The 24,924-nt window shown below is 44.9% G+C and overlaps 5 protein-coding genes across 5 annotated transcripts; 2 read left to right on the forward strand and 3 right to left on the reverse strand.

Annotated features, from left to right (window-relative positions):
* Window positions 1-7,163: 7,163 nt before the first annotated feature.
* LOC111068786 (histone-like protein 18C) lies at window positions 7,164-8,139 on the forward strand. The gene is made up of 3 exons (XM_022358510.2): window positions 7,164-7,271; window positions 7,333-7,690; window positions 7,752-8,139. The coding sequence occupies exons 2-3, from the start codon at window positions 7,337-7,339 to the stop codon at window positions 8,016-8,018; spliced, it is 621 nt and encodes a 206-aa protein (XP_022214202.2). The 5' UTR covers window positions 7,164-7,271; window positions 7,333-7,336; the 3' UTR covers window positions 8,019-8,139.
* Window positions 8,140-12,317: 4,178 nt separating this feature from the next.
* On the forward strand, window positions 12,318-14,306 carry LOC111068800 (probable cytochrome P450 316a1). The gene is made up of 4 exons (XM_022358534.2): window positions 12,318-12,741; window positions 12,797-13,229; window positions 13,297-13,841; window positions 13,905-14,306. Exons 1-4 carry the CDS (start codon window positions 12,585-12,587, stop codon window positions 14,237-14,239), a joined length of 1,470 nt encoding a protein of 489 aa, XP_022214226.2. The 5' UTR covers window positions 12,318-12,584; the 3' UTR covers window positions 14,240-14,306.
* A 31-nt stretch (window positions 14,307-14,337) lies between these two features.
* LOC111068799 (cytochrome P450 4d8) lies at window positions 14,338-17,170 on the reverse strand. The gene is made up of 4 exons (XM_022358533.2): window positions 16,918-17,170; window positions 15,377-15,830; window positions 14,756-15,315; window positions 14,338-14,692 (listed from the first exon to the last, which is right to left on the reverse strand). Exons 1-4 carry the CDS (start codon window positions 17,072-17,074, stop codon window positions 14,340-14,342), a joined length of 1,524 nt encoding a protein of 507 aa, XP_022214225.2. The 5' UTR covers window positions 17,075-17,170; the 3' UTR covers window positions 14,338-14,339.
* A 1,069-nt stretch (window positions 17,171-18,239) lies between these two features.
* Window positions 18,240-19,576, reverse strand: LOC111068802 (carboxypeptidase B). The gene has a single exon (XM_022358535.2). It carries the CDS (start codon window positions 19,537-19,539, stop codon window positions 18,415-18,417), a length of 1,125 nt encoding a protein of 374 aa, XP_022214227.2. The 5' UTR covers window positions 19,540-19,576; the 3' UTR covers window positions 18,240-18,414.
* A 2,629-nt stretch (window positions 19,577-22,205) lies between these two features.
* Window positions 22,206-22,841, reverse strand: LOC111068804 (pupal cuticle protein G1A). The gene has a single exon (XM_022358536.2). It carries the CDS (start codon window positions 22,839-22,841, stop codon window positions 22,206-22,208), a length of 636 nt encoding a protein of 211 aa, XP_022214228.2.
* Between the last annotated feature and the right edge of the window lie 2,083 nt (window positions 22,842-24,924).

A 24,924-nucleotide genomic window follows, 5' to 3' on the forward strand; every position in this document is an offset into this window, starting at 1 on the left:
ACAAAGAGAAACAAGAAAAAGAGAGAAATAAAAAAAAAACAGCGACCTTCTGCTGATTTCTGTGCGCCTGGTATCTCAGATTTGAATTTAACCGTTTTCTGCCCTGTGAGCGGTGGAAAGTGGAGGCAGAAAATGAGAAAAGGAAGATCGAAAAAAGAGAGCAACGAAATACAAAGAGAAACAAGAAAAAAGAGAAATCAAAAAAAGCAGCGACCTTCTGCTGATTTCTGTGCGCCTGGTATCTCAGATTTGAATTTAACCGTTTTCTGCCATTTGAGCGGTGGAAAGTGGAGGCAGAAAATGAGAAAAAGAAGATCGAAAAAAGAGAGCAACGAAATACAAAGAGAAACAAGAAAAAGAGAGAAATCAAAAAAAGCAGCGACCTTCTGCTGATTTCTGTGCGCCTGGTATCTTAGATTTGAATTTAACCGTTTTCTGCCCTGTGAGCGGTGGGAAGTAGAGGCAGAAAATGAGAAAAAGAAGATCGAAAAAAGAGAGCAACGAAATACAAAGAGAAACAAGAAAAAGCGAAAAACAAAAAAAGCAGCGACCTTCTGCTGATTTCTGTGCGCCTGGTATCTCAGATTTGAATTTAACCGTTTTCTGCCCTGTGAGCGGTGGAAAGTAGAGGCAGAAAATGAGAAAAAGAAGATCGAAAAAAGAGAGCAACGAAATACAAAGAGAAACAAGAAAAAGAGAGAAATCAAAAAAAGCAGCGACCTTCTGCTGATTTCTGTGCGCCTGGTATCTCAGATTTGAATTTAACCGTTTTCTGCCATTTGAGCGGTGGAAAGTGGAGGCAGAAAATGAGAAAAGAAGATCGAAAAAAGAGAGCAACGAAATACAAAGAGAAACAAGAAAAAGAGAGAAATCAAAAAAAGCCGCGACCTTCTGCTGATTTCTGTGCGCCTGGTATCTCAGATTTGAATTTAACCGTTTTCTGCCCTGTGAGCGGTGGAAAGTGGAGGCAGAAAATGAGAAAAGAAGATCGAAAAAAGAGAGCAACGAAATACAAAGAGAAACAAGAAAAAGAGAGAAATCAAAAAAAGCCGCGACCTTCTGCTGATTTCTGTGCGCCTGGTATCTCAGATTTGAATTTAACCGTTTTCTGCCCTGTGAGCGGTGGGAAGTAGAGGCAGAAAATGAGAAAAAGAAGATCGAAAAAAGAGAGCAACGAAATACAAAGAGAAACAAGAAAAAAAGAGAAATCAAAAAAGCAGCGACCTTCTGCTGATTTCTGTGCGCCTGGTATCTCAGATTTGAATTTAACCGTTTTCTGCCCTGTGAGCGGTGGAAAGTGGAGGCAGAAAATGAGAAAAAGAAGATCGAAAGAAGAGAGCAACGAAATACAAGGAGAAACAAGAAAAAAAGAGAAATCAAAAAAAGCAGCGACCTTCTGCTGATTTCTGTGCGCCTGGTATCTCAGATTTGAATTTAACCGTTTTCTGCCCTTTGAACGGTGGGAAGTAGAGGCAGAAAATGAGAAAAAGAAGATCGAAAAAAGAGAGCAACGAAATACAAAGAGAAACAAGAAAAAGCGAAAAAAAAAAGCAGCGACTTTCTGCTGATTTCTGTGCGCCTGGTATCTTAGATTTGAAGTTAACCGTTTTCTGCCATTTGAGCGGTGGAAAGTGGAGGCAGAAAATGAGAAAAGAAGATCGAAAAAAGAGAGCAACGAAATACAAAGAGAAACAAGAAAAAAATAGAAATCAAAAAAAGCAGCGACCTTCTGCTGATTTCTGTGCGCCTGGTATCTTAGATTTGAAGTTAACCGTTTTCTGCCCTGTGAGCGGTGGAAAGTGGAGGCAGAAAATGAGAAAAGAAGATCGAAAAAAGAGAGCAACGAAATACAAAGAGAAACAAGAAAAAAAGAGAAATCAAAAAAGCAGCGACTTTCTGCTGATTTCTGTGCGCCTGGTATCTCAGATTTGAATTTAACCGTTTTCTGCCCTGTGAGCGGTGGAAAGTGGAGGCAGAAAATGAGAAAAAGAAGATCGAAAGAAGAGAGCAACGAAATACAAGGAGAAACAAGAAAAAAAGAGAAATCAAAAAAGCAGCGACTTTCTGCTGATTTCTGTGCGCCTGGTATCTCAGATTTGAATTTAACCGTTTTCTGCCCTGTGAGCGGTGGAAAGTGGAGGCAGAAAATGAGAAAAGAAGATCGAAAAAAGAGAGCAACGAAATACAAGGAGAAACAAGAAAAAAAGAGAAATCAAAAAAGCAGCGACTTTCTGCTGATTTCTGTGCGCCTGGTATCTCAGATTTGAATTTAACCGTTTTCTGCCCTGTGAGCGGTGGAAAGTGGAGGCAGAAAATGAGAAAAAGAAGATCGAAAGAAGAGAGCAACGAAATACAAGGAGAAACAAGAAAAAAAGAGAAATCAAAAAAAGCAGCGACCTTCTGCTGATTTCTGTGCGCCTGGTATCTTAGATTTGAATTTAACCGTTTTCTGCCCTGTGAGCGGTGGAAAGTGGAGGCAGAAAATGAGAAAAAGAAGATCGAAAGAAGAGAGCAACGAAATACAAGGAGAAACAAGAAAAAAAGAGAAATCAAAAAAGCAGCGACTTTCTGCTGATTTCTGTGCGCCTGGTATCTCAGATTTGAATTTAACCGTTTTCTGCCCTGTGAGCGGTGGAAAGTGGAGGCAGAAAATGAGAAAAGAAGATCGAAAAAAGAGAGCAACGAAATACAAAGAGAAACAAGAAAAAAATAGAAATCAAAAAAAGCAGCGACCTTCTGCTGATTTCTGTGCGCCTGGTATCTTAGATTTGAAGTTAACCGTTTTCTGCCCTGTGAGCGGTGGAAAGTGGAGGCAGAAAATGAGAGAAAGATTATCGAAAAAAGAGAGCAAGGAAATACAAAGAGAAACAAGAAAAAAAGAGAAATCAAAAAAAGCAGCGACCTTCTGCTGATTTCTGTGCGCCTGGTATCTCGGATTTGAATTTAACCGTTTTCTGCCCTTTGAACGGTGGGAAGTAGAGGCAGAAAATGAGAAAAAGAAGATCGAAAAAAGAGAGCAACGAAATACAAAGAGAAACAAGAAAAAGCGAAAAACAAAAAAAGCAGCGACCTTCTGCTGATTTCTGTGCGCCTGGTATCTCAGATTTGAATATAACCGTTTTCTGCCCTGTGAGCGGTGGAAAGTGGAGGCAGAAAATGAGAAAAAGAAGATCGAAAAAAGAGAGCAACGAAATACAAAGAGAAACAAGAAAAAAAGAGAAATCAAAAAAAGCAGCGACCTTCTGCTGATTTCTGTGCGCCTGGTATCTCAGATTTGAATTTAACCGTTTTCTGCCCTGTGAGCGGTGGGAAGTAGAGGCAGAAAATGAGAAAAAGAAGATCGAAAAAAGAGAGCAACGAAATACAAAGAGAAACAAGAAAAAAAGATAAATCAAAAAAGCAGCGACCTTCTGCTGATTTCTGTGCGCCTGGTATCTCAGATTTGAATTTAACCGTTTTCTGCCCTGTGAGCGGTGGAAAGTGGAGGCAGAAAATGAGAAAAAGAAGATCGAAAGAAGAGAGCAACGAAATACAAGGAGAAACAAGAAAAAAAAGAGAAATCAAAAAAAGCAGCGACCTTCTGCTGATTTCTGTGCGCCTGGTATCTCAGATTTGAATTTAACCGTTTTCTGCCTTTTGAACGGTGGGAAGTGGAGGCAGAAAATGAGAAAAAGAAGATCGAAAAAAGAGAGCAACGAAATACAAAGAGAAACAAGAAAAAGCGAAAAACAAAAAAAGCAGCGACCTTCTGCTGATTTCTGTGCGCCTGGTATCTCAGATTTGAATTTAACCGTTTTCTGCCCTGTGAGCGGTGGAAAGTGGAGGCAGAAAATGAGAAAAAGAAGATCGAAAAAAGAGAGCAACGAAATACAAAGAGAAACAAGAAAAAAAGAGAAATAAAAAAAAGCAGCGACCTTCTGCAGATTTCTGTTCGCCTGGTATTTCAGATTTGAATTTAACGGTTTTCTGCCATTTGAGCGATGGAAAGTAGAGGCAGAAAATGAGAGAAATTAGATCGAAAAAAGATTGCAACGAAATACAAAGAGAAACAAGAAAAAGAGAGAAATCAAAAAAAGCAGCGACCTTCTGCTGATTTCTGTGCGCCTGGTATCTCAGAATTGAATTTAACCGTTTTCTGCCCTGTGAGCGGTGGAAAGTGGAGGCAGAAAATGAGAAAAATAAGATCGAAAAACGAGAGCAACGAAATACAAAGAGAAACAAGAAAAAAAGAGAAATCAAAAAAAGCAGCGACCTTCTGCTGATTTCTGTGCGCCTGGTATCTCAGATTTGAATTTAACCGTTTTCTGCCTTTTGAACGGTGGGAAGTAGAGGCAGAAAATGAGAAAAAGAAGATCGAAAAAAGAGAGCAACGAAATACAAAGAGAAACAAGAAAAAGCGAAAAACAAAAAAAGCAGCGACCTTCTGCTGATTTCTGTGCGCCTGGTATCTCAGATTTGAATTTAACCGTTTTCTGACCTGTGAGCGGTGGAAAGTGGAGGCAGAAAATAAGAAAAGAAGATCGAAAAAAGAGAGCAACGAAATACAAAGAGAAACAAGAAAAAAATAGAAATCAAAAAAAGCAGCGACCTTCTGCAGATTTCTGTTCGCCTGGTATTTCAGATTTGAATTTAACGGTTTTCTGCCATTTGAGCGATGGAAAGTAGAGGCAGAAAATGAGAGAAATTAGATCGAAAAAAGATTGCAACGAAATACAAAGAGAAACAAGAAAAAGAGAGAAATCAAAAAAAGCAGCGACCTTCTGCTGATTTCTGTTCGCCTGGTATCTCAGATTTGAATTTAACCGTTTTCTGCCCTGTGAGCGGTGGAAAGTGGAGGCAGAAAATGAGAAAAATAAGATCGAAAAACGAGAGCAACGAAATACAAAGAGAAACAAGAAAAAGCGAAAAACAAAAAAAGCAGCGACCTTCTGCTGATTTCTGTGCGCCTGGTATCTCTTGATTTGAATTTAACCGTTTTCTGCCCTGTGAGCGGTGGAAAGTGGAGGCAGAAAATGAGAAAAAGAAGATCGAAAAAAGAGAGCAACGAAATACAAAGAAAAACAAGAAAAAGCGAAAAACAAAAAAGCAGCGACCTTCTGCTGATTTCTGTGCGCCTGATATCTCAGATTTTAATTTAACCATTTTCTGCCCCGATAGCGGTGGAAAGTGGAGGCAGAAAATGAGAAAAATAAGATCGAAAAACGAGAGCAACGAAATACAAAGAGAAACAAGAAAAAAAGAGAAATCAAAAAAAGCAGCGACCTTCTGCTGATTTCTGTGCGCCTGGTATCTCAGATTTGAATTTAACCGTTTTCTGCCCTGTGAGCGGTGGAAAGTGGAGGCAGAAAATGAGAAAAAGAAGATCGAAAAAAGAGAGTAACGAAAAACAAAGAGAAACAAGAAAAAAAGAGAAATCAAAAAAAGCAGCGACCTTCTGCTGATTTCTGTGCGCCTGGTATCTCAGATTTGAATTTAACCGTTTTCTGCCATTGGAGCGGTGGAAAGTGGAGGCAGAAAATGAGAAAAAGAAGATCGAAAAAAGAGAGCAACGAAATACAAAGAAAAACAAGAAAAAGAGAGAAATTAAAACAGCAGCGACCTTCTGCTGATTTCTGTGCGCCTGATATCTCAGATTTTAATTTAACCGTTTTCTGCCCCGTTAGCGGTGGAAAGTGGAGGCAGAAAATGAGAAAAAGAAGATCGAAAAAAGAGAGCAACGAAATACAAAGAGAAACAAGATAAAAAGAGAAATCAAAAAAAGCAGCGACCTTCTGCTGATTTCTGTTCGCCTGGTATCTCAGATTTAAATTTAACCGTTTTCTGCCCTGTGAGCGGTGGAAAGTGGAGGCAGAAAATGAGAAAAAGAAGATCGAAAAAAGAGAGCAACGAAATACAAAGAAAAACAAGAAAAAGCGAAAAACAAAAGAAGCAGCGACCTTCTGCTTATTTCTGTTCGCCTGCTATCTCAGATTTAAATTTTACCGTTTTCTGCCCTGTGAGCGGTGGAAAGTGGAGGCAGTAAATAAGAAAAAGTAGATCGAAAAAATAAAGCCACGAAAAAGAAAAATAAAACAGGATCCCCGATATTGCCTTTTTAACGTTATCAAAAACTGATTTCTAAATAAATCGCTATGATTGGCATATTCTCGTCTCCTAAATCTGCCCTCGCAGTATGACTATTGTACACAAGACTATAAATTGTATATTTATTCCGAAGAAATGCAAAATTTACAAATGGCAAGCACCAGCCTGGACGCTAATGAGCGAAGCGCAATGCAAATTGATAGCCCGTTTTTCTGCCTCACCCTCTCTGGCCACTCTGTGTGGGCTGACTTAAGGGATTAGCATCATTATGCACAGTTTATTTGTTGAAATATATGCTTATGTACACACACATATAAATATGAATATTCATATTTGTGTGTGGGGAGGTGTTAAATATAATTTCATGTAATTGTTTTTAATTTCCATGCATTTATAATTCAACATTCGCCGCGACTCTTCACTCTAGAGTCCCATGAAAGGCTCATTTTTGTTCCGGCTGCTGGTTTTGGGATCCCGAGCTCCGACTCCAGTTGGGGGTGAGGCTGGTGCAAATTATGCAAATTTTTAATGAGTGTGAAAATTGCCTTTTCAAGCAACAATTATCCGTGTCTTGGTCCGTGCTCTCCTTGCCTGGGAGCTCATTGACAGAGGATAATTCCATTTGACCCACAGCCCCAGAAGCCAAGAATCCATTTACCTTCAGATTCCTCCTGCTGCTGCTCCCTGCTGCAAATCCTTCTCTTCCGAGAGAGCTGGTCGGAGTTGACTGCTGGCATTTGCTCTTTGGATTTATACAGATTTTGTCAAACTAAACATGAATTTGCACTTTTATTCACACACTCGCATGTGTAAGTGTGCTCGTCTGAAAGAAAGCAAAAGAACGAGTGGAGAGGGAGAGTGTGACGAAAGCCGATTTGATGCCAACCCCCCCCCCACTTAAGTGGTCCCGCCCGTATTACCGTTAAGCCCTTTCAGAGCCTGTTCCCCATATGGCGAAGACTGAACAGCGAATGGGTCTGGAAGCCGTAAAATGGAACAATTAACAGGTAATAAAGAAGGGGATTTCCATGTGATATAAGTCGTTGAATGAATGTCGTTTGAACGAAGCAATGTCAAGGACATCAGGAATACTTTTTTATTCCAATCTAAGCAGTCTCTAAGTTTTAAATTCAATCAAATTTGTTGTACCAGAACCAGAACTCAACTCAGCTAAGGGTTTTCTTAAGGTTGTCCATCTACATATGATGTTTTTTTTTTCTTTTTCAACATTTTTATTTTGTTTTCAAGAAAAATGGCGATTTCATGTGCAAGTCTGAGCGATGAGACGGCAAACCAGATTCTCTTAAAATTATCAGTTATCTCCGGCTCTTCGGAAGGCGGCGAGTTTAGAGCCGCACAAAGCAACGGCGCTCCATCCATCGAATTAGACGACGACAATCCAAAGAGCTTATCGGAAAGTGAATCAGATGAAAGCGATGAAGCCTTTCCAGATTCGATTGAAGGGCGCTCCGCTACAGCGTATTTAAATTACATGCGGGAATGCAAACGCCGTTTTGGAGCCATGTACCACGGACAGAAGGCTGTGAAAGTGGCGGCGCAGCGTTGGCGGACAATGTCCCCAGAGCAACGATCCCGCTACCGTAGGGTGAGTTCTTTGTGCATCTAAATCCGCCAGTGAGTGCAGCAACTCCCTTTGGACCCTGCAGGCTGGCTATCGGTCTGCAAGCTCCATAACAGCGATTAAGCAAGGCACAGAACAGGATGCTTTAACCAGCGAGACAATTTGTATAGTGGATCCTTCTGATTCCTCCCTGGACGAAGAGGAATGTGGCAAGAAGCACAAGCTCGGCTGTGGTAAGCCTAAGCGCAAGAAGTCGAGTTGTGGAAAGCGCAGACGCAAGAAGTCCGCTTGCAAAAAGCAAAAGCTCAAGAAGTTCTGCCGCAAGCCCAAGAAGGGCAAGAGGACCTGTTGACAAAAACGTAAATTCACACAACGTGCGGAACGACGGGTTGGACCAGGACGACGATCACCTGAAGATTATTATAACGATATATAGAAAGATATAGAAATAAATCCTGAAAAAAAATTCTAAATTGACAATCTGTTAAATGATTTTCCATCTATCTCAAAAATAAATCATCTAATATCGATCGGAAGCGATGCCAAACACTTTCATGTTGGGAAAAAACCATTGAATATGGAAAGATGCTTGTATGTGGTAACTCTCTTTTTCAATTAGTAGATACATCTGAACATAAATACATATGTGCATATGTATGTGGATTCCTCCATTCTTTTACACACATAGTATGTACGTACATATATACATATATGTATATTTAACCGTGTAGGCACGAGTAGTGTCAGAATGCAAATGCAGATTTTTAAGTCTTGCAGCAGCTTTTGCGCAAACAGATTGTAAACAAATAAATGCCGCCAGCAGACCACACTTACACTCTCGCTGCCACACACGCACACATATGCAGACATTGAGTAGCCAGCGGGGGTACACTGAGAAAAAAAGGGATTTAAAATCGGAATTATTCTCGAAATTGTAAACAGATACTCAGTCTGTCAAGCAAATGAGTGAGTTATTCATTTGACCCTATCCGATAACCTGATGTTGCATTTAGCATAAATATTTCTCCGAGTGTAGCTTGGTCAGTTTCGTGCCTGAAATGCCGCTGGGGCCATGGGTACAGGACTGCCTTCTCTTCAGCGCTTTGCGGCCTGCATTGTTGCTAAAGTTATTCCATTCAATATTTCAATATTTTACATTCATTTTACCCAACATGAATTGTGAATATATGTACATATGTAGGTATGTACGTGCATATATTTATTCGTACGCGTATGAGTATGAGTACTTTATATGGCTGTAGTGCACACTTTGACTCTGGCGAAACCTTTTCCACACTTAAGTGGTTAAATTGGCTGTGATAAATTGTTGCAGAGTCAAAGTCGTTGCCACAGCGGCGCTGCGGGGCGCCTCAAGTCACATGTGGCATGGGGGGTGGGTGGCGCGGTAAGCCCGCAAGGATATACATATACATACATATGTACATAAAAGTAAGAGGGGCTTTGACTCCCTCTCTGACTCATCTGCTTATTCATGGAGTGCCGTGCCGTGCCGTGTGCCTGCCGTTGACAGTAATCATAACGCAGTCATCAGCTCGCATTATTACAGCTGCCTGACATATGACATCTGGGAACTGGGGAGCTTGGGAGCTGAAGATACTCGTATGTGGGATAGTGGGACTATTAATATGCGAGTGTGTGGCCTAATAGTACACCCAAACCGAACCCAATGTCATAATGGGTGATGGCTAATGGGCGGTGGGCGTGCCTGAGACTGATGGCATCCTTTTAGTCGCAGTCGCCAATTAAATGTCTAGCCAAACGTAGTTTGTCTTGATTAAGAGTGTGCCCCAGCAAGAGACTCAGGAATGCTATCTATCCACCACCTTAAAGTTTCTAGCGACAATTCCAACAATTTTTCACAATTTTCAATTGCTTGAAAGTCGTTGGGAGCCCAGTAAGCAAATTTTCGCGCTTATCGCCACACTCATATCAGACAATCTTGATGTGCATATCACTTTTATGGGCAATTCATGCAAAATGCTTCCTGGTGCCAGCTAACAGCGAGCAGCCACCACCACCCGTTCAACAATGCCCGACATCGACAATGGCGCGAAATATTCCGGACTTACATGGTACAGCAAATACCCTGCATATAGGATACATATGTACGGGTATGTGGGAATGTTAAAATAGTAAATTATTGTTCTTTCTTATGTAAGCTTTCAAGTGCTTAGAATTTTTAATTACTTTCTATAAAATCTTTTTCTGCAAACAATTTTACCATATGTAAGTTAAATATTCCTTATTCCCGATAGAGCATAATTTTTGTCGTTTTGTGCAAACCTTCTATGGCGGTTTTATGAATTTTCCGCCTCAATTTTTTAGCCTGCTGGCCATCATCATCATCATCGTTGTCCTTGCTGCGTGTGTTCTCGTTTCTTTCTCTAACTTGCCGGCTGACCAACTGCATTTGAAATTTATAGGCGAATGTGCAGTGCGTTTCGAAACTATCAGTCAGCTGTACATACAGCCATAGAAAAAAGCCCTGAAATTTGAATATTTTCATTTAGATTTTAATATTTATGCCATTGATTTTCATTCAAGAGTGGTTGTATTAAAATGTAACATTTTTTACTTACTTTTCGATAAAAATATAAAAATATATAAAAATTTAATATATTTTATATTTAAGTTGAATATATTTCATATTTAAATTGCATAAGTAATTGCATTCTAGAACCTAGTTTAAATTCATCTTTGGATACCCATTCATACCCTTACCCTTCGATGATGAGTATAACCCGTTCTAACGCTACGAAACTCACTGTGACGTCGCATTGTATCTGTGGATCTACCTATCTGGCAGTTTTTTGTGCACTTGTAGCTGGGACAGAGGCAAACAATGGGAATGTAAATTGTTGCTATGTCTTTGTTTTAATTTTTTCGCCAGCTTTCTATCCTGCCTTTCAGCCTGGAGCCAGGAGCCAGGAGCCAGGCCAGTCGCATATTCTGGAGGCCTGTGAAAGCATTTGTATCCTGCTGCCAATGTTTTTTTCCAGTTTTTACAGTGCCAATTTTTGCGTAACACTCGAAACCGCAACAACATTACATTCGGACTTTAGCTATATACGAGCAGTTCGCTTACTTAGTTTTCATTGTCAACGCTGTCGTCCTCTTCCTCATCGTCGTTCTAGTCATCGTTTTCCTAGTCGTTGTCATAGCGCAGTCATCTAATTTTTTGTTAATTTGCATACGGAAGAACAGGGAGGCCACGCCAGGATGTTTTTGGTGTTTGCTATTTTCTGTTTGCAGCTGGTCACGTGGCTTTTGGCCATTGCACTCCGTTTGGGGCTACATTCGAGTTGTTCATGACATTGACGTATGAATTCCTCATAAATACATGCAACACACACACTCAAAAGTGCCGGGAATATGGCCAACCTGGGAATGCTCCTTTCCTGGGTTCACCGACCCACAAAATCCCCAATAAAACTGGCTTCATTAGCCGCCATTAGCTGGCTTTGTCTGCCCCAAAAAGGAAATTGTGCAGAAAAGTACAAGAGATACAGAGAGGAGAGATGTAGCTGTTGCTGTTGCTGAAGCTGGACATATGGCCCCTAGTCTTGGATGCGTGCGGTGTGTCATTAAAGTTTCATCAACGCCGCAAAATGAAAATGGAGCACACAACACATTCAGCACTCAAGGGGCCAACTCCTCGGAAACAACTCAGGATCTCCAAAGGGCCGCAGGGCTGAAATGGGAAGGCCGCCTGATATTGTCATTACATGCTTCAAGGATATTTCCTCTGTGGCGTAACCGAGGCAAATGTACTTTTGACAGTTCAACTCTTGAAAGGGTTGAGGTTGAGAGTTGACCAACCCAACCAACCCAACCAACCCTCGCCGTGACCCCGACAACCACAGTCAAAAGATTTGTTTGCCGGGACAACAGCTGCTTTCGGCCCGGATAATGCCCGCTGGCCAAGTGGCAGCGGAGCGGTCTACTTCCCCCCAGACAATTGCCACAAATTGTTTGGTTTAATACTTCTGAATCTGTTGCGAGTCCCGTCCCCATCAACTGTTAGGTAAGTGTTTAAATATTTATTTGCAAATTCCGTGCCACAATCTATTTGGTGTATCTTGTGTCTCGTATCTTACAGATGGCGCACACATCACGCCCCCATCTGCCTCATGATACACCTCCGCCTCCGCTGGGTATTGGCAATTTTCGTCTTGGCCAATCAAGTTGGCTTGTTAGCGCGCATTCGACACACACACACACATAAATATATTTTGGTTGCAGAGATAAACATTTGATTAGCTCTGAAGAGGATTCTGAAGGGTTTTACAATAATTTTTGGACTATTTTTTGGGTAATTTCTAATTTATAACTGGAATTTGTGTCGATTTACACAGCTTCCAGAAAACATTTAAAATTCGACTATTTATTCGAGCCATCATAGCAACATGTTGCTGGGTCTTGGATGCTTGGCAACATTTTGTGGAACGCATGTAGCTAATAACTTACACAACATCTTGTAGAATACAAATTCTGAAAGCATTAGAAAATTGTTATTAAATAATTAAAATTGCTTAGAAATAAATATAAATGGCTATTGCAGAGATTATACTTATAGTTTCACCTCCAGCTGGCTCTGAAATAAATTCAAATAATAAGTACTCTTTTCTCACTTCAAATTTGGATCTTGACATATTTGTCCTATAGAAAATTTTACTCCATAAACTGTCAAACGATTTAATCAAGTTTCCATCCCTATCTGGATCGAATTGCTCAAAGTGCACCGCTTGGCCGTCTTGGGGGGTCTTTGGAACCGATAAGAACTCCCAAAAGTTGGAGGCACTTGAGAGATTAGTGATACCAATCGTACGGCCATAAAGGCTGCGATTAGCATAGAGAAGAGCGTCTCCGGCTCCGGCCCCGTGGCTCAGTTGCAACCATGATCTTGACAACTACATTCCTGTGCTTCTGCCTGGCCTCGGCCGTCAACTATTTCAGGACACGCCGACAGCGGTTGCACATCAGGAATCTCGGTGGACCCTTCACCTGGCCCCTGCTGGGGGCGATGCACAAGCTGCTGTTCCTCAAGCCGCAGAGTAAGTGGAGAGGTTGTTCTGCATGAAGGTTCTGTTCTGATCAAGTGCCTGTTAGATTTCTTCCGGCGTAGCCAAGAGTATCTGGTCAAGTACGGCGCTGTGACGCGCCTGTGGGTATTCCATCGACTCTTCATGCCGCTGGCGGACCTCGAGCTGGCCAGGCAAGTCCTGCAGAGCGAGCAACACCTGGAGACGGGCTACGAGCTGATGCATCACTGGCTGGGCGGTGGCGTTCTCATGTGCGGGAAGCATCAGTGGGCCCAGCGTCACAGCCTCATAAGGGGCATCTTCGAAAACGGCAACATGCTGCCTCTAACGGAGCTGTGTCGCCAGCAGGCGGTGCTGCTGCAACTGAAACTGGCGGATCGGGCAGAGCAACGGGAGGTGTTCAATGCTTGGGAGTTTGTGGCACCCGCTGTGCGGGATCTGATGGTGCTCACCACCTGCGGCTTGCGCCCCAGCGAGGAGTATGCCAAGGCATTCACGGGGTGAGTGCCGTGCCGCATGTCCCATTCCACGATAGGTTCCTCTGAGAACATCTTATCCTGCCCTCAGCCTCACGGAGATCTACCGAAAACGATTCCTGAGCTTAAGCTCGGTGAACCGCTTTAGCTTCTGGATCAGCTCTCCCTTTATGCGGCGCCGGCAGCTGAAACTTATCAAGCGCCTGAATAAGGAGCACAAAGAGCACATCGATCGGTTCCGCACACAGCAGAAGCTGGAGGAGCAACTGAGGGCGGGCAGCCTGGTGGTGGATCGCATCGAGCCACTGCCGCTGCATCAATCACTGCTGGAGGTTCTGCTGGCCCCCAACCTTAGGGCCTGCATCACGGACGACGACATCTGTGCGGAGTTGAATACCTGCAACTATCTGGGATATCTGCTCTGTAGCTCGGCCCTCTGCTTCGCCCTCGTCACGATAGCCCGGCAACCGGCTGTTCAGCAGCGCTGCCTGGAGGAGCTGCGGAGGGCCCAGAGAGCAGACCACAGCTGGGACGTGCAGCGGCTGACCTACCTGGAGGCCGTGCTGCTCGAGACGCTGCGTCTCTACCCACCCCAAGTGATTGTCGGCCGGCATTTGAGCGAGGATATGCCCTACAGTGAGTACTCGCAGGACTGATGATATAATAGCTTTGATCTGTCCTACTTTCGATCCGCGACAGCCCACAGCGGTGTGGGGGATGGCACTCTGCCCCTTGGCGCCGAGATCTATGTGAATCTCTTTGAGATGCAGCGCAACGAGGACCTCTACTTGAATGCGGGCCACTTTCGGGCGGAGAGATTTCTGGAGTCGCCGCCAGAGCTGCTCAGTTTCAGCATGGGGCCACGGTGCTGTCCGGCACGTCAGTTCAGCATGGTGCTGCTCAAGACCCTACTGGCGCCCATCCTAAGCAGCTTTGAGCTACTGCCCTATGGCGATGCCCCACGCCTTGACTTGCGGCTCGCTCTGGGCTCCTCCAACGGCTTTCAATTGGCTCTGACGCCGCGATTTCAATAGAAGGATGGACATACTTAGTAATAACATTATGTATATGAATATATTTTGGAATAAAATAACTATTTTACCTATTAAAAATCTGCCACTGCCGTCTAGTCACTCATCGTGTATCGTTGCGCCTGCGCATTCCCAGCTGGAAGCCCGTGTCCGAGCGCAGAACAATGTTGATGACACACTCGACTGCTTCGCCCAGGGGCAGCAGCTCGTACTCGCGCACAATCTTCGCCAGCATCATCTTCATCTCCAGCTGGGCAAACTTCTGGCCAATGCAGTTCCGTGGCCCGGCGCTGAAGGGGACAAAGGTGAAGGGCGCAAAGCGCTCGCCGTTCTCGTGGCGTTCCGGAATGAACTGTTCGGGTTGGGGAAATGCGCTCTGCAGCCGCTGGATGCCATAGATCCCAATAAGAACCTCAGACCCGGCCGGAATGACGCCACTGCCGTACTTGGAGTGGGCTGCAAAAAGAGAGGGGTCTCATCAGTACGGATGGAGAAAGCAGCGTTGCCTTTGACACCTACTGTACTTGAAGTCCGATTGCAGCTTGCGTCCCACAAGTGGCACGGGCGGATACAGCCTCAGCGACTCCCTGATGACACACTCCAAGTACTTCAGCTCGTTGAGATCGCGGATGGTGACGGGCCGACTGCGATCGGTGCCAATGATGCGGAGGATCTCCTCCAGCATCTTCTCCTGCACCTGCGGATGGCGCGACAGCAAGTGCAGGCAGAAGGACAGGGCGCTGGAGGTGGTGTCGTGACCCTCGAACATGAAGGTGTCCACCTCCTCGCGGATCTCGTCATTGGTCAGCGGCCGCCCATCGACACTGGCCAGCAGCAGGACATCGAGCAGGGCCATCCGTCGCTTTCTGCCCACATCGTCGTCGGCGGACTGACTTATCTTGGCCCGCTGCTGCTCCTCGAGTGTCCGACGACGCTCCTCGATCACCTTCGTGGTGAAGTTGTGCATGGTGCGGATGAGCTGCGTCTGACGCCACTTCAGGTGCGGGTGGGTCAGCGTGAAGAGCAGCTCCACCTGCAGGTAGATGGACATGAAGCGCCAGCTCAGCAGAGCAGTGCACCTGCAATCGGGAAAGAATGAGTAGGAGAAGGGGTCTCTTTGAGGATGGATGGGAGTCTAACTCGTTGACTGCCTCCGCGTAGGGAGTGCTGTCCGCGGCCTGGGCGTGGATTTTCGTGCCCATGGCCGTCTCCGCAATGATGTCCAGGGCTGCCATGCAGATGGGCCGATAAACGTCGAAGGTCCGTCCGTTGGCCCGAGGGGACAGGCGCTCCACACAGATGTTCGACTGCTGGTCAAAGACCTCCACAAACTGCTCCAGGATCGAGAAGTGAAAGGTAGGCGTGATGATCTTGCGGCGCTGATGCCACACCTTGCCGTCGCTCAGCAGCAGCCCATTGCCCAGCCACTGGCCCAGGACTCGGTACACGGGATGCTTCACCAGATGCTCCTGGCTGCCCAGCAGCTGCTCGTTGAACTCGGCGTCGGCGCTAATGATCAGCAGACGGTTCAGAACCCACACCCGCTGCAGATTTCCATATTTGTCAATATTCGCACGGCACACATTGAGGAAGGCTGCAGAAGAGTGGCAATAACACAGAGATAAGAACCTTTAATCCAGATATAACTGTAGCTCATAAATAACAGTTTATTAACAGATATGCATATGTGCTTCACGGTTCTCCAGCACCTCATCTGGGTGTGGTAGTTAAGTTAGGCTGATAAGGTAGTTGGCTCAAGTGTTTAAGGTGCTAATCTGGATTGAAAATAAAACCAATATTAACCCAAGATTAAATGTTGTCTTTATCATGGCAGTTGGTTTATATTTGTTTCATCTTTATGGGCTTAGGTGCATTGATACTGGGATAATCCACTTGCTACACAGGCTAAGGGTAGGTGGTGCCAGTACGTTTAAAATGTTCCACTTAAAGTAGTGGGGGGAAAGGAAACAAAATATTTATACAGAAGATCGCTCTGAATACTGTGGATTGATTTATGTCTGACAGCATCGAGAAGTAATTTATTTTATTCAGAGCATTGTGCTTATATCGTGTGTATTTTTATACACTTCATTTCTTGAATTCTCTCATTCTTGCTCTCTTATTCAAATCTAACAAAAAATCAATAAATCTTAAAAAAAAAAAGAGAAAGAATAAAGAACAAAGAAAGATGAGACTTACACTAGTACGGCATCATGTTTACAGTTACTGAGAAATAAATCTCTGCTCTTATCGCTTCAGAATGAGCGAGAGCACAAAACAATTGAATGCAATACACACTTTGCCGCAAAGCATCGCTAGTCAGTGGTCAGTGATCAGAATTTCTCTCTCTCTCTCTCTTTCAAGTAATTTATTTATGTATTTATAACTATCAAATGCAAATCTTCTCTGGTTAGCGTACTTAATTACTGTTAGCGTTCGCGTGCATCAAATGATACAAAGGTCAGCGGAAAAACCGGGAAATATGGATGGAATAGAGTGAACCTCAATCAGCTATCTACCCTCTGCAAGAGCCGTAAACTGATTATTTATCCTTTAATGGTGCAATTAAATTTTATTCGATATTCGTTCCGGTCACGATTTGTGTCCCAAATTGTCATCCGATTCAATTAAATTTTTGATTCAGTTTTAACGGTTTTTTACACTGGACATACAATACATACTCTTTGGATTCATGCCGAACATGATGTGCAGGGCTCCCAGCAACGGAGGACATATGGGTCCCGGTAGATTGGCCACGGCTCGGCGACGCTCCGCCTGGCCGCGATGGATGAGCCAGCCAGCGGCCACCAGCAGCAGAACCAGCACCAACAGCAGCATTTTGCACTCTGATTCGTACAGCAGAATCGTTGATCGGCTTCCCACATCTATCTAATCGGAGAACGATTCTAAATTCGCATGTAAAAAAAAGAGCATGCCGATTATTGAGCCGCCCTGCACTTGTGCTAATCAAACCGGACTAATTCGAGTATCTAAGGCGAGTGTAGGTAAATACGATTACTTATATTAATTCTTTTGGATTCAGTGGCGAGATAACGAGGCGTCCGCTCCCCCGAGGCTCATTGGCACCGTGGGTTTTGTGGGGCGTTTGTCCAGGAGTCGTGAATTTTTTTTTTTTTTTGTAGTAATTTCCGTTAGAGACACTCGTGCGGAAATTAAAACATTTGCCCTGACCTGACCCCCACAAGGGAGGGCAGGTCGGTGGGTACAAATGGATGGATGGGTGTACGATTGGATGGATGGACGGTCAGCTGCCGGAGTTGCAGCCTTCGAAAAAAACTAATTAACAGCAGCTTCCTGGGCGAGGCCTGACTTTGACTTTGTAATGGCATTTCATTATTTTTAAAATACTCGTACTGCCACGGTATCTGCATCTACGGGTTGGAAAGAGTGGAAATGGAGAGCTGGCAAGGAGCGTCGCGTTGGCGTTCGAAAAGTGTTTTTATTTGTAGACAGAATGTGCATTTTTTTCAATTTTCGCAATGACTTTTATAAATAAAATCCTCGGATATCTCTCGTTTCGCATTCCTTTCGGTTTCTGGTGCTCTGCTGCCTCGTACAGAAAGATTTTCTGCATTAATTTTGCATATTAAAAATCCAATTTGTTGCATTAATTGCAGCATGTGAAATGTATCGGACAATGCGAATGATATGTACGCACATATCCCCCAGTCAAAGCAGCCAAGTCACGTTGATAGTCGTGCGGCGGGGGGAGTAGGCAAATAAGCCGACGATGCAGACAACGCGGCGTATGCGTATTGCGGAAATCGTGTGGTCGGGTAAGGGCAGTGAGAGACGAAGAGCGTGAGCCAGCACATGGCTGCATATTAAAAATATTTCAATGAGAATCTCCAAGAGAGTGCATTGCCTGGGTGCAACCAGAAATGTGTACCGATTTCTGTGGGGAATTTCAAACTTAAAGTTGTGTGAATTTCACAGTCCTAATAAAAAGAACAAACTTTTGTATATATATAATCAAGATTTACTTGTAAATATAGCGTATGTTTCACAGTCAAATGACTTTGTTTGTAAATTCAGCTTTCAGTTTTCAACATGCAATGCCTGCGTTATGCATTCAACGAATCATTTTAAACCTGTTTCAAAGCTGTGCAAAACTACACCAGCCTTTGCTTTAAATTATAGAGAAATTGTTAAATTATTCAACTAATTAATTGGTTGGCTACGTATGCCAACAGTGTGCTGAGCAAACCAACGAGGATGTTGAAGTTCGGACTGCCTGGCGCCTTATTACTGGCTGGCGTTCTTGGAATCCGTGGTATGGCTCTGCCGGGCGGATACTTCTCAATGGCCTTCTCTGCCAACGCTCGTATCCCCACCCAGGACTCCATCGCCAGCCTTCTGATTTCTGTGTGCGGTGGGAAGAATTTGTACTCTACGCCGGAGGCCAGACCGGACATCTCAAACACAAAGGACAATGGAAAGCCGACCTTAAAAGCGTAGTCCAGGCTTATACCGCCCACCATTCCGCCGTAGTAATAGGCCTGCTTTGGCTTGATCACCGTTTGCGTTTCCCTTAGTATCCTGTCCGTGGCGAAGAGGGCAATCTCCTGCAATTCCTGATGGTTCCTTGTGGGGGACGACTCGTGCACCCACGGGTAGAATAGCGATCGGTTGGCCGTGTGCAGGGACAGGTACATTGTGCCACTCCCATTGTCTACCAGCTGATGCATTATGTCCCGCACTAGGCGGGTTTCCGCCTCCGAGAAAGGTTCGCTGCCGGCATAGGATTCGGTGCAGGGATCCGACAGCTCTGCATATCCCTGCCTCCAGGCCACATCGAAGTTGCGGTTCAGATTCGTACCGAAGCACTCTCCCCCGTTCGGTGAGCGGTTGTTGCGCCACCACCTATCTGAGTTGCGGGAGAACACATAGCCATCCGGATTGGCCAGCGGCAGTACGATCCAGTTAAAGTTTTGCAGCAGATCGGCGTTCTCCTTGAAATTTACGACCAGTTCGTGGATGGCATAGAGAGCGGCCATGGGTGTCATCCACTCTCGGGCGTGCAGGGCCGCATCCATAAAGATCGCCCTCTTTCCGGGCACCCAATCGCCGTTCGTTATGGTTATCGTCTTCAATATGCGGTTCTCAAAGGTCCGACCTGCATCCTTAACAAGTACCCGCTGTGGGTATTCCATCGCGAGCAAATCCAAGTAATTCATCACCCCATCGTAGCTGTAGTAGCCGTTCAGATCAAGTGCTGACAGCGCAGAGGAAGCGACACTCGCCGCCACGAACAAGATTATCGCACACAGAGCTCTCCGCATGTTTTCAGAGAGCTAAACGCCGCGGCACTGGCTCTGCCCTCGATCATCGGTGCTATATATAGCATCGTTTACCGATGCCATGAGCAACAGGGTCGAGGCTGTAGTTACCCTCGACACTCAAATGGAAATATCAGAAACATCAGTGGGCAGAATTCCGTATATTTCTGAAGAGCAAACGAGAGTTCCTGTTGGCCAATCAAAGTGAATTCATTCGAATACCCCAACGGATACTTGTTAGAGATTGCGCACTGAGAAGTGGCTTGAGATAAGAGCTCCCACTGTGAGCTGATACCTTATTCTGATGTAATTTGAAATAAATAAATTTTCATTCATTATTCATATTCATTCAATGTTGCTTTTATGAGTCACGTTTTCGAGCTGTTAATGAACGATGAACGGAGAGAGAAAATTATTGGATTTTGTCCAATATAGAGGCATTCCCGGAGAGATATAGTCAATCTTTCTAAGAGGAATTCTCCAAATATCAATTAAATGGCTCTCTTTATGAGAGTGATTGAAGTCAATGGAATTTTACGGAAATTTAAATACAGCTTTTGTTGGTTTCTTATTTATTTTGTATTCCTTATTCTGAAGCATTTAAGAAACAATGCTTTGGATAGCTGATCAGTGAACATCTCTACTTTATCATTGCAGTGGCCAGACATGCCAGAAGGGCATCGAAAGTGACTGCGTGGAGACTCAAGCTCCCAAACATATATCCACTTCGGAATGAGGGCGTCAGTTTTCCAGGGAATGCGAGATCAACTCTAGTTGAATCAACATCGTGTGTATGCCAATGCAAAGCTGGTCTGGATGGTCTGGCTGGCCCACTGACCTTCCACATCCGCACAGCCCGCCCATGGGAATATCTGTAAAAAGATCCTCGAAAGCCTCTACTTAAGTCAATCTATCAACATCATCACAGTATCATCTTTCAACGTAGCATTTACTAATTGAGTTAACATTTTCTGGAGTCTACGGCAGCGGCAACGGAAGGTTGCAGGAGTTTCCACTACTGCCGAGTAAGAAACATTTTTGTGCTCCTGTGCTATCTCCGGTTTACGGCTTTGCCATTTTGCGGTTTAAAAAGCCATTAAAAAATGTAATTATGTTGATAAATACGTCTTACTGGGCATTTTTTGCATTTTTTATTTTGCCGACTTTCCTTTTGGCTGACGTCCTGCAATGGCCATGGGGTACGGCCCTGAGGATCCGGACAAGGACAAGGAAAAGGGAGAAACTTTAGCCGCAACAACTAAACAAAAACAGCAACTGACAGCACGGCCTTTCTTCATCTCTGGTTTCGCGCTCTCTCTCTCTCTCTCTCTGGGGCTTTTTTGTTGGCTGTTTCAACTTTTGAGCCAACAATTTACTTGCCTTGGCCCGCGCCGGGGCCAGGCAAATATTTTATCATTGCGCCTTTTAGCACTCAAGTGGCGGACAAAAGTGCAGGCTTCGGATGCTGCTGGGGATCCCCGGACCATTGCATTTAAGCGGAGTTTATGGCTTCATTTCTAGCAGTTCTTTTTTTCGCAATTTTCTGCCGCAAGGGGAGAGAACAAACCCATTCTGGTAATCATTTTGGCCATTACTTTGATGGCCAGCTAATGAAGCCATCATTTATGCATGCAAAAAAACTATGTGGGAAGAACTTTGAACACAAATTGACTATTGACTCTCTTGGCGATGGCTGATGGTCTCTGGTTCTGCTCTTGGTTCACTCTTTGCAAAATTAATGAGGCTGCAAAAATGTGATTTCAATTTCCAGATTACGCCACTCGAAACCAGTTGTCCAGGTGCTTAATTTACGAGGGGCAGGGGGCGGAAATCTTATTAGTTCATAAGCTGTGTCAGTCGATGGCAGCATCCTGATTCCTGCTGCCTGCAGCCTGCTCCCTCGGATGGGTCCTTGGCCATGCGAGTCACGTAGCTTTCATGTCCGATTTTTAAGTTTGCGCTGCACAAATCACGTGCCCCCATCCCTACCACAGGCTGCCCCACCCGGCACGGACCGAGCCAGGACCCAAGCTAATGTCCTACTTGGGGCTATTTGTAGTGCACTTTGTGTGGATTTTTTTATGATTTGTTTACGCAGCCCCCTGAACGTGGCTGATAAGCACGGAGCTGGGGCCGCAGGCAGGAGCATCCGGAAACCAACTCGCTGCAGTCCTCAGCCAAGCAAAGGACTTCTGAGGCAGGGGACCAGCGACCGGGATGTGAAAAGATTCCAACATTTACATCTTAGATATGTCGCTGAGCCATCAAGACAAAAACATATCAGCATTGCGATCTATTAGATGCATTTCTCTTTCTCTTTTGAAAGCACTTTTGAAAGGTAAATTACTCCATGCCACATCAGTCCACAGTCTACAGTCAGTCTATATTCATATGTAGCTCCGGGACGAGATACTTTCGAGATAACCATTTCAATTTCACCATTGAAATCAAAGCTGGAAATCTGCCTCTTAGGATGAAAAGTAGAAAGTAGAAAAGTAGGAATGGGAGTAGAACTCCGAGTTAAAGGGTTCCAGTAGCTGTGGATTTTAATTACATTCCTGCATATAAATTCATTAATCATCAATGATACTCTCTTCGGTGAATTTCTTTCTACAAATGATTTAATTATTAAAATTAAAATAACAAATTAGCGATGGGAAATGAATCCCTTAGAATCCCCAATGGGTGCCGAAGCCATCGAAGCTCATGTGGGAAACGGACTCTGCCGGCGAGTACTGGATGACGGCGGGCTGATGACTGACCACGGGAGCAGCCTGATGGTAAACAGAAGCCTGAGGAGCAGCTTGGTGGTAAACAGAAGCTTGAGGAGCAGCCTGATGGTAGATGGATGCTTGAGGAGCAGCCTGATGGTAGACGGCCGACTGAGGAGCTTCCTGATGGTAGACATTGGCCACAGGTGTTGCCTGGACAGCCTGATGGTAGACGGCGGCCTGAGGAGCCGCCTGGGTGAACAGCTGCGTCTCCGGATGAGCGTGGTGGTTGTAGACTGCAGCTGCAGCGGGAGCGGCCTGGTAGGTCACAGTCTTGGCAATCGCCGGCTGGTAAACATTGTTGCTGATCCTTGTGTCCTGCTTGTGCACCTGGGAGTACGGCGTGGCCACGGACTTGGCGTAGTGCGAGACGGTGCCATCGAAGCTGCGCACCACATTCTGCTGGGTGTGGGCGACGGCGTGCTCGTCACCGTAGTAGCCGATGGATGGCTGGGCAATGATGCCTGCCCAGGCGGGGGCCAGGAGAAGCAGCAGGGAGGCGGCTGAGGCAAGGCTGAGGCACTGTTGGGTCATGTTGAAGCTGTGGGATATCTGTAGCAACTGTTGCCTTCTGTGTCCGCCGCTGGGGCATATATAGGAGGCAGGCAGTGGCTGGCCGACCCACCGCAATGCCAATTACTCATAATTGTCCCGCCCGCACTGCCGCACGGCCTAAACCCGTTTGCAATTGGGCATTGCGTGACTTTCAGAAATCCATTTCTCGATCTCTTGATCGTGGCAAATCAATTCAGCATTGACAGCCGCAGCAACAGCCATGGAGGCTCGAAGCAAGTGTGTGGCATGTGCTGTAGAAGGGCGTGTCGTCGACCCAATTACCAAAATTCACGTCTTTGCCTAGGCATTGCATAATAATGCCCGGGCCAGGCTAGCTAGCCAGCAGCTGGCTGTCCTAAGGTCGGCGCACTTGCTCCACATTCCACGGATGGCCACTCCGATGGCGTTGGCGATGGAGATGATGATGAAGATGGCAGGCAGCTCACCGCTGAAGGGCCATCAAGTGCAAGGCATTGCCCAAACATACAACGGGCCAGCACACAATTTATGGCCCATTGGAGATGCATTAACGACGCAGCCAAATTGTTAATGCATTTTCCGTTTCGTGTGCTCTCCAAGCCTTTCAATTGGAGCTACGTATGCCGATAAACAAACAGAACAACAATGTACCAGAATTAAGTAACATCTGTGGGGTTTTCAGAGCTGCTGAATGGAAGCATTTATCCTCCTCTAAGAAGTCTGATTCTTGTTTCAACTTCTGCTGCTGTTCCCTTCATTTCCATCCCCAGCTCTCGCGTTGAAGTTGAGTTTGCCACATCGATGGCTTCTTCGTTCGTTCAGGCCCCCAATTGAGTCATAATGCAATTGGCAAATGTCAAGAAAATGTTGTTAGCTTGGTCAAAAAGCGACAAAAGACACGGGGAATAGGAGAGGGTGAGAGATGGATGGAAGGCCGCTTGTTTGGGTCGACATTGTTGCCAGCCGGAAAAGCCGGAAAAGTTTTTCGCAATGAAAATGACACACAAATAGCATCAACATCTCGGCATCAAATGCGATTACGATTACATCGATTCCGATTCCGTCGTCGAGTCTGAGTCCGAGTCTGACTTCAGAGTCACCTTTGTTTGTGGCTCCTTTCCACTATGTGCTGGGGGAGAGTGTGCTCTGTGTGTGCTGTGTCCATTATGGTCCTTATGAAATTTGGCACATAAATTGTATTATTGCATTTATGCTTGATTTTATTTCCTGTGCTTTGCCCTCGCTGGCTGAGTGTTTGAATTGCCTTTCGCTTTATTCTGCTTCGGCACTCTGAAGCTGTGTTGTATTGGTTCAAATGACCAAGAGAAATAAGTTATGTTGCCAGGGAAATGCACAGGATAACGCTGGATTATTTTATTCGAGTAAAAATCTTCTTCTGGTACACCATTTTTCACATTAAGCGAATAAAGTTTGAATATAGCCCGATTGGGGAGTATTTTATAGTCGATATGTTCACTTTAGATTTCAGGCTGGGTTTTTTTGACTTTCTTTTTCGACTTCTTACGTGGCCTTAAGTGGATTCGTCTTCGTTTACGTCTACGTCTGCATTGTATTGTCGTCTGCCTTAATGTTTATTGAACTGGCAGGAATCACACGTGAGTGCGAGTGGCGAGTACTAGGGAGAGTGGGTGTGGGAGTGCCTACATTTGAACGGTTTCCTTTTTCCGTTGCAACTCTTGGAAGCAGCGCAATTTGAACTTCAATTAGCTGCATTTGGCCATGGCTAATAAACGTTGCTTGGCCTGCGCTGCCTGCTTCCTTCTGCTGCTGCTGCTGATATACAATTACAAATGACGCGTCAGGGCCAGGCCGAAAGTCAATTACCACTGGCTGAAAGGAGCATTAAAGCCCGCGCCTCGTTTGGCTAATTGGAACTGAAACATAAATTAAGAGTCCGATGCCAAGGCAAAGGCGAAGACGGCACAAGGCACAGGGCAGAATGCAACTAAAAGTTTACGACTTCTTCTTCACTTTGGTCAATTCCAAACGTAACACTTTTACGTTTTTGTCGTTACAACAACGGCAATTACGATGCGAGTAGTGTTTCCCATCCGACACTTCC

This window comes from Drosophila obscura, unplaced genomic scaffold (assembly GCF_018151105.1).
Source record: "Drosophila obscura isolate BZ-5 IFL unplaced genomic scaffold, ASM1815110v1 contig_30, whole genome shotgun sequence".
Lineage (NCBI taxonomy): Eukaryota > Metazoa > Arthropoda > Insecta > Diptera > Drosophilidae > Drosophila > Drosophila obscura.